Source organism: Neoarius graeffei, chromosome 21, assembly GCF_027579695.1.
Source record: "Neoarius graeffei isolate fNeoGra1 chromosome 21, fNeoGra1.pri, whole genome shotgun sequence".
Lineage (NCBI taxonomy): Eukaryota > Metazoa > Chordata > Actinopteri > Siluriformes > Ariidae > Neoarius > Neoarius graeffei.
Window position 1 is genome coordinate 23,375,502 of NC_083589.1, and position 9,364 is coordinate 23,384,865.

Below are 9,364 nucleotides of genomic sequence, written 5' to 3' on the forward strand. Positions count from 1 at the left end.
GTTCCTAGCAATTGCAGACCTAAGGCTATCCAAAATGTTCTCATTTTAATTTTTCTTTGTATTAATAAAACAAATACCAAAAGAATGACACATGTAACGGAAAAATATTGTATTTGGAAGCTTTTGTTTGTCACATGCACACTCAAGCACAGTGAAATTTGTGCTCTGCATTTAACCCATCTGAAGCAGTGTACACACACACACACACACACACACACACACACACACACACACACACACACACACACACAAGTGAGCAATGAGCGCACACGCACAGAGCAGAGGGCAGCTATGCTACAGCACCCGGGGAGCAGTTGGGGGTTAGGTGCCTTGCTCAAGGGCACTTCAGCCCAACCTTCAGCCCAAGGCTGCCCCATGTTAACCTAATCACGTATCTTTGGGGGAAACCAGAGCACCTGGAAGAAACCCACACAGACATTTATGTGTGTGTGTGCATGTGTGTGTACACTGCTTCAGATTTACTTGTTTACTTCTTCTTTGATTCAGGAGCTTGGTTGCAAATTTGAATTTCCCTCCGGGGTTTAATAAAGTAATTCTGATTCTGAACATGCAAACTTCACACTGAAAGGCCCCCATTGGCCGCTGGGCTTGAAACCAGAACTTTCTTGCTGTGAGGCAATAGTGCTAACCACTACACCACTGTGCCCCCAAAACAAACTGATGTTTGGTCATTTGGGACACATTCATACAATTACATGTTTACAACATTATTTATTTGTACCATACCGATTAATGAAATCAATAAATGACAATATCAATAACAGGAGTTTTAAATATCCTATCCAAATACATTATTAACATATTCTAATTAGAAGGCCACTCAGTAGAGTTCATACCTCCACCAAGAACCTAATACCTAATCAATTGTTCCTTGGCCCATGGCCCACCTTTGCTTCAAATTTCATCAAAATCTGTTCACTACTTTTTGAGTTACATTGGGAACAGACAGACAGACAAACAAACAAACAAACAAACAAACAAACAAACAGAGGCGAAAATATAACCTCCTTGGTGGAGGTAATAAATATAAGTATGAACACAGTACACTAAGTTAAACTGAGTACATATTAAGATGTTACTCTGAGTAACATTATATCATCTTTCTATAATTAATTTCTTAAAGCAGTAACACCAATAACAAAGATGAGAAAATCGTCATCCATCCATCCATTATCTGTAGCCACTTATCCTGTACAGGGTCTCAGGCAAGCTGAAGCCTATCTCAGATGACTATGGGTGAGAGGCAGGGTACACCCTGGACAAGTCACCAGGTCATCGCAGGGCTGACACCGAGACAAACAGCCATTCACACTCACATTCACATCTACGGTCAATTTAGAGCCACCAATTAGCCAAATCTGCATGTCTTTGGACTGTGGGGGAAACCAGAGCACCTGGAGGAAACCCACACAGACACGGGGGGAACATGCAAACTCCACACAGAAAGGCCCCTGTCAGCCACTGGGCTCAAACCCAGAACCTTCTTGCTGTGAGGTGACATCACCGTGCCGCCGAGAAAATCGTCAGCATTATCCAAATTCACAACTAATGTTCTAAAATCCAGTATGAACAGATTAAGTAATAATAGCAGCAGAAAACCAACACTAATGGGAATTTTGTACAATGTATTTCTTGATGTAACATCATAACACAGGATTTAATAATAATAATAATAATAATAATAATAATAATAATAATAAATCTATGAATCAAAGTCTAAAATGATATGAAAACATAATGAGTAAAAATGTCTACATACTCAGTAATGGAGGGAAATAAGTAAGTCTGCATTATTGTCCTGTTTATTAAGATGCTTCAGAAAAACACCATCTGATGCACATAAAATCCATCATGCATCATTTAATCATAGATATGTAGTGTCTCATAGATGTGCATTCATTCTGTCCCCTCAATTTTCCTCTCTCCACTTATTGTATTCTAAAACTATTCCAATTTACCTGAACTACACTGTCTCAAATAACCAAGCACAATTTGGTCATTTATGACACACTATTTGCTTTTTAGTGCCAACTTTGTTATAGATTTTTATTTGATGACTTCTACATTATCAAGTCAGTATGAGAACCTGTTCAGATTCCCAAATATTAGTTTTCCAGGACAACATTAAAATGTTACAGAAAAATATTTGTAGCCTATGTCAGTAAAGAAAGCAGCGTATTACATAAGAGACACTTTTCACCTTTCAGACAAAAACATAATGAAGGCTGTTGGGTTTTGCTTCAAAAATAAGAAGGAAGTGTGACAGTCAAAGTGTCCAGAAGAACTGACTGGTTCTGTCAGACGCTCAGGAAAACTTACAGCTCATTTCCTTATAAAACTGAACACATTATACCTCATCTCATTATCTCTAGCCGCTTTATCCTTCTACAGGGTCGCAGGCAAGCTGGAGCCTATCCCAGCTGACTACGGGCGAAAGGCGGGGTACACCCTGGACAAGTCGCCAGGTCATCACAGGGCTGACACATAGACACAGACAACCATTCACACTCACATTCACACCTACGGTCAATTTAGAGTCACCAGTTAACCTAACCTGCATGTCTTTGGACTGTGGGGGAAACCGGAGCACCCGGAGGAAACCCACGCGGACACGGGGAGAACATGCAAACTCCACACAGAAAGGCCCTCACCGGCCCCGGGGCTCGAACCCAGGACCTTCTTGCTGTGAGGCGACAGCGCTAACCACTACACCACCGTGCCGCCCTAAATATCTTAAATATAAGGAATAAATCATTCATGACTATTTGTTTTCCTACCTCAAGATCTGACCACACCCACTTAGATGATGTCACATCAATTAATAAGTCATGTTATTTACAGTGGTGCTTGAAAGTTTGTGAACCCTTTATAATTTTCTATATTTCTGCATAAATGACCCAAAACATCATCAGATTTTCACACAAGTCCTAAAAGTAGATAAAGAGAACCCAGTTAAACAAATGAGACAAAAATATTATACTTGGTCATTTATTTATTGAGCAAAATGATCCAATATTACATATCTGTGAGTGGCAAAAGTACCTCACATGAACTGCTCGCTTCAGGTCCTTCCACAACATTTCAATTGGACTAAGGTCAGGACTTTGACTTGGCCATTCCAAAACATTAACTTTATTATTCTTTAACCATTCTTTGGTAGAACGACTTGTGTGCTTAGGGTCGTTGTCTTGCTGCATGACCCACCTTCTCTTGAGATTCAGTTCATGGACACATGTCCTGACATTTTCCTTTAGAATTTGCTGGTATAATTCAGAATTCATTGTTCCATCAATGATGGCAAGCTGTCCTGGCCCAGATGCAGCAAAACAGGCCCAAACCATGATACTACCACCGCCATGTCTCACAGATGGGATAAGGTTCTTATGCCGGAATGCAGTGTTTTCCTTTCTCCAAATATAACGCTTCTCATTTAAACCAAAATGTTCTATTTTGGTCTCATCTGTCCACAAAACATTTTTCCAATAGCCTTCTGGCTTGTCCACATGATCTTTAGCAAACTGCAGATGAGCAGCAAAGTTCTTTTGGGAGAGCAGTGGCTTTCTCCTTGCAACCTTGCCATGCACACCATTGTTGTTCAGTGTTCTCCTGATGGTGGACTCATGAACATTAACATTAGCCAATGTAAGAGAGGCCTTCAGTTGCTTAGAAGTTACCCTGGGGTCCTTTGTGGCCTCGCCAACTATTATACGCCTTGCTCTTGGAGTGATCTTTGTTGGTCGACCACTCCTGGGGAGGATAACAATGATCTTGAATTTCCTCCATCTGTACACACTCTGTCTGACTGTGGGTTGGTGGAGTCCAAACTCTTTAGAGATGGTTTTGTAATCTTTTCCAGCCTGATGAGCATCAACAACACTTTTTCTGAGGTCCTCAGAAATCTCCTTTGTTTGTGCCGTGATACACTTCCGCAAACATGTGTTGTGAAGATCAGACTTTGATAGATCCCTGTTCTTTAAATAAAACAGGGTGCCCACTCACACCTGATTGTCATCCCATTGATTGAAAACACCTGACTCTAATTTCACCTTCAAATTAACTGCTAATCCTAGAGGTTCACATACTTTTGCCACTCACAGATATGTAATATTGGATCATTTTCCTCAATAAATAAGTGACTAAGTATAATATTTTTGTCTCATTTGTTTAACTCGGTTCTCTTTATCTACTTTTAGGACTTGTGTGAAAATCTGATGATGTTTTGGGTCATATTTATGCAGAAATATAGAAAATTCTAAAGGGTTCACAAACTTTCAAGCACCACTGTATTGCACTGAAAGAGCTCAGTGACAAAAGTTTGGACTTTCAACTTATCATGGTCAGAAAATAAATTTTGCTAAGTTTGTCCCAATGTCCCTGAATTCACTGTGATTATTCTTTCATGCATCCATTTTAATATTTGTTTATATATTTTTATTCGCCCAGTAATTTAGGCTGTTTACTTAAAATGGTTGATGAATGCTGCTGATGAATAAAAACATCAGCTCTTCTGTACAACTGGGACGAAATGAAGGCTCGATCTAACCCATGATCTAACCCCAGAGATGGTGTACGAAGCCCAATTGGAGCAGCCCAGTGCGCGTGAAGCACGTGCTCCCTCTAGTGGCCAGTGTCAAGAAGTGAACAGCAGTGTCAACATTCCCAGGATGCATTTAAAAGTTGGATATTTTGCAAAGTGCTTTTCATCATCGTGTCCTTTAGCCATGGTGTCCAAATGTCCATCTCATCTCATCATCTCTAGCCGCTTTATCCTTCTACAGGGTCGCAGGCAAGCTGGAGCCTATCCCAGCTGACTACGGGCGAAAGGCGGGGTACACCCTGGACAAGTCGCCAGGTCATCACAGGGCTGACACATAGACACAGACAACCATTCGCACTCACATTCACACCTACGGTCAATTTAGAGTCACCAGTTAACCTAACCTGCATGTCTTTGGACTGTAGGGGAAACCGGAGCACCCGGAGGAAACCCACGCGGACACGGGGAGAACATGCAAACTCCACACAGAAAGGCCCTCGCCGGCCCCGGGGCTCGAACCCAGGACCTTCTTGCTGTGAGGCGACAGCGCTAACCACTACACCACCGTGCCGCCCCAAATGTCCATTTCATTATATTTATTTTTTTAATAATTATTATCGTTCTACTGAAAGCAACAAAGTGTCTGATGCCTTGATGCGCACCCAGTCAATTTGTGGTATGTGGGCAGGAGAAAAGTCAACACCAGCATGTGCAAAACAAAATGCAATTATGGATCGCAGCAGCCAATTAACCAACCAACCAAAAAAAAAAAAAGTGCGCGCGCTCTAAACAACCCCGTCCTTCCGTTTGTCGTTCATGGGGGCGAGCGTTGCGTCAAAACGGGAAACGAGGAGTGGCGCGTGGATGCGCTTAAATAGTCAGCCTTTAGGTTTGCACGCATCAGAACGCACAACTGCGACTCCTCTGACTGATTTTATTTTATTTTATTTTTGCCAAATTCATCTCGGGATCATGATGCACGACGCTGTCCGCCGCCTGCACTTGCGCGCTCTCGTGGTGCTGTGGCTCGGGACTCTTCACGGATGCAGAAGGAGTGAAGCCGCCCCGAATCCTTCTTCACCTCTGCAGAGCTCCAGCTGGGGCAACCCGCGGAGATATGTGCACCTGCGCACCAGCACCGAGCTCAACAACTTCTACCTGGAGATCAGCTTCACTGGGCATGTGCGCAAAACCACGCACCGGGGTTCATACAGTGAGTGCGCATGTGCTTTATTTATTTATTTGCACACACCACCTGGACACTTCACGTCATTCAACACGTTGTTGTTGTTCAATCGCTCTCCAAATTCCTTAATACTCCACTTGCTTTGTGTGAAACTGATCCCTGACTCTTTTCACAGGTGTGATGTTACTGAAAGCTGAGAGCAGAGACCAGATTGCAATATTTGGAGTGAAGAGTAGCCGCTTCTTGTGTATGGATGCACATGGAAATCTTTTTACATCAGTAAGTGTCTTTGATCACATGTATAGACCTTCCTTAATCTAATTATTATTATTATTATTATTATTATTATTATTAATTTCAGTACTAATTACTGTCCCAATACCAAACTATAAAATACTCCACGACAAGGAAAAGTTCTGCATTTATCAAAACCTTACTTTAGTATGTAACTATTCTTCAGCGAAAAGTACCAGAAGTACTGATTGTGCAGTCAAACGGTCTCTGTCATTGTTTTACCATTATATTTATCTGATGATTTTGGATGAATATATTAATATATAGATTAATATAACTGCTGCATAAATGTCTGTGTTGCATTTCACTGCTGTAAATGTTTAAAGTTGAGTTAATGTTAATGAGATGCTGTTAGCTGGAGGGATCAGTGTCCTGTCGGAAACACGCATCTGGAAAAAGTCAGTTTTTCATCAGCTCAGAAAAACAGCCCTGTTTTCATCCTTTTCCTGCTAATCTGAGAGGGTTATTAAATAGTTTATTTAGCTTAAGAAGTAGGACAGTAAAGAAACGCTTTATCTGGACAGGAAGGATGAAAAGTATCTAATCTGAAAAGTAACCTAGCTAAAGTTGTCGGACAAATGCAGTGGAGTAAGAACTTCAGTATCTGTGAAGTAAAGGTGTAAAGCTGCATAGCCTGGAAGCACTCAAGTAAATTTGTACTAAGTAAAGCACTTGACTTCCACTGAGAACGCTGGAGTTTTTAAGCCAGTATATTATAATAATAATAATAATAATAATAATAATAATAATAATAATAAAAGGCGGCACGGTGGTGTAGTGGTTAGCACTGTCGCCTCACAGCAAGAAGGTCCGGGTTCGAGCCCCGTGGCCGGCGAGGGCCTTTCTGTGTGGAGTTTGCATGTTCTCCCCGTGTCCGCGTGGGTTTCCTCCGGGTGCTCCGGTTTCCCCCACAGTCCAAAGACATGCAGGTTAGGTTAACTGGTGACTCTAAATTGACCGTAGGTGTGAATGTGAGTGTGAATGGTTGTCTGTGTCTATGTGTCAGCCCTGTGATGACCTGGTGACTTGTCCAGGGTGTACCCCGCCTTTCGCCCGTAGTCAGCTGGGATAGGCTCCAGCTTGCCTGCGACCCTGTAGAACCGGATAAAGCGGCTAGAGATAATGAGATGAGATGAGATCTAAATAGACCTAATTACTTACAGGGTGGTTAAAGATGTTAACCGTTAGTTATATAACACTGTAGTGGGAGCATTATCTCTTCTACTGATGAGAAATTACTGTACGCGCACATTCTTATTATTAACATGTTATATATCTAATAAAATAACCGTTGCTTATGCATAGATCTCTTTCTTTCTTTCTTTCTTTCTTTCTTTCTTTCTTACTCACTGTCTCTCTCTCATTCACTCACTCACTCTCTCCTTCACACTCTCACTCACCCACTCTCTCCTTCACTCTCTCTCTCTCTCACACACACACACACACACACACACACTCACTCTCACTCATTCACTGTCTCTCTCTCTCATTCACTCACTCTCTCTCACACACACACACACACACACACACACACTGTGTCTCTCTCTCTCTCTCTCTCTCTCTCTCTCTCTCTCTCTCTCAGGCAGTTTGCCACAGGGATGACTGCCTCTTCCATCATAAGCTCTTGGAGAACTACCGTGACGTGTACTACTCCACCCGGAGCAGCATACTGCTGGATCTGGATGGTGTGAAGCAGGTGTACTCGGGGGGCCGCAATCTGCCGCAGACGTCCCTCTTCCTGTCCGAGAAGAGCACGGTTCCGCTGGAGCGGCTGCAGCACCGGGAGCGACGGGACCGCCAGGTCGATACGGCCGAGTCGCAGCGCGCACGCGCGCTCGCCCTTTTCCTCATGGAGGAGTCGGACTCACGAGCCGCCCGCGACGACGACCGCGACGCGGAGCGCCCGGGGGACCGCAAGAGCTCGCGGGAAACTCACGCGTTACCCAGCAACGACGACGACCCGTGGGACGTGGAGCGCGTGAGCAACCCAGGGAGTCCCCGGATGTCAGGGACAGTGGGGTGAAGTCAGTCCTCTTCATCCTCATCGTGACCGGACACCAGGTGGACCAGAAAGTCTCCAGTGTTGAATTAACGCCTTCAGATAATAATAATAATAATAATAATAATAATAATAATAATAGGACATGCGTGTCATAGACGCTGATTGAAAAACTTTTTAAATTTTTTTATTAAGCAATAAATTAACTGGAAAATAATAATTTTAAATGCAGGATTTTGCCAACTTGGAGAGAGAAAACCTCAGACTGAGTTTCTAATAGTGCTTCGCATTGTCTGAATCACACCAAACTGCAACTTTACTGACTTTAACTGTGTTGATCCAGTAATATTTGGGGTTAGATAGCTTTCTATTACCTACAATAAGTTTATAGATCATAATCACTTGACTGTGCAAAAGGATGCACTTATCCTATTATATCTGTAGCCTATTACTGTGTAGGCAATATTTTCACAAACAAACTAGACCTAATTTTCTAACAAAAACAAAAAAAGAAAAAGAAAGCAACACGTGTGTTAGCCAGCATATGGAAATACACACCAACTGTGGTTCAGAACTGTGTGATTCAGTCTTCTCATGCACTTGGGTTCAACGTTGGGAATTTTTCTTGTGTAAAATATATGTAATGTTTTTAAGCACTTATAACAGGTGGTCTGGTGGAATAACAACATGGGGCCATACTGTATTTCTACCCAGATGGTGTTGAAGCAGTGGCTGTAATGAGATGTTGCATTTTCCCTCTCGAAAGCTGTGGAGAACCAAAAACAAATGTGTGTCTGAAGTCTTGATTTAAGATTTTTTACTTTAAAAGAAAACACTTCGAATTGTTCATTCTGTACCAGTCTATATATCACTCCTAATCTGCCAAAACACAAACCATCCACTGGTGCAGGACGCCAACTGCAGGCATAATTTGTAACCTTTTAAAAAAAAAAATCTATGTATTTATTTATTTAATTCCATTGTTTTTATTTATAGCATTATTTATATGGGTATTAAAATGTAATGTAAATGGTTATATTCATTTTGTCTCCTATCTGAAAAGATGAATAGAATTTTTTTCTTCTAACTTCTTGTGCCTTGCGTTCTCATTGTCCACCTACACACACACACACACACACACACACACACACACACACACACACACACACACACACACACACACACATATCAGCCATCACATTATCCACTGACAGGTCAAGTGAATAACACTGATTATCTCATTACAGTGGCAGCTGTCAAGGGGTGGGATATATTAAGCAGCAAGAGAACAGTCAGTTCTTGAAGCTGATGTGTTGCACTCTAAAAA

General features: G+C 42.0%; 1 protein-coding gene across 1 annotated transcript; it reads left to right on the forward strand.

Annotated features, from left to right (window-relative positions):
• Positions 1-5,530: 5,530 nt before the first annotated feature.
• Positions 5,531-8,061, forward strand: fgf23 (fibroblast growth factor 23). The gene is made up of 3 exons (XM_060903594.1): positions 5,531-5,771; positions 5,920-6,023; positions 7,621-8,061. Exons 1-3 carry the CDS (start codon positions 5,531-5,533, stop codon positions 8,059-8,061), a joined length of 786 nt encoding a protein of 261 aa, XP_060759577.1.
• Positions 8,062-9,364: the final 1,303 nt, after the last annotated feature.

What these genes read in the sequence shown, in the direction of transcription:
- fgf23 (XM_060903594.1), top strand. Translation starts at nt 5,531, where the DNA reads ATGATGCACGACGCTGTCCGCCGCCTGCACTTGCGCGCTCTCGTGGTG. An exon ending in CACGCACCGGGGTTCATACA is followed by an intron (nt 5,772 to 5,919) that starts GTGAGTGCGCAT and finishes CTCTTTTCACAG; the next exon opens with GTGTGATGTTACTGAAAGCT. An exon ending in ATGGAAATCTTTTTACATCA is followed by an intron (nt 6,024 to 7,620) that starts GTAAGTGTCTTT and finishes TCTCTCTCTCAG; the next exon opens with GCAGTTTGCCACAGGGATGA.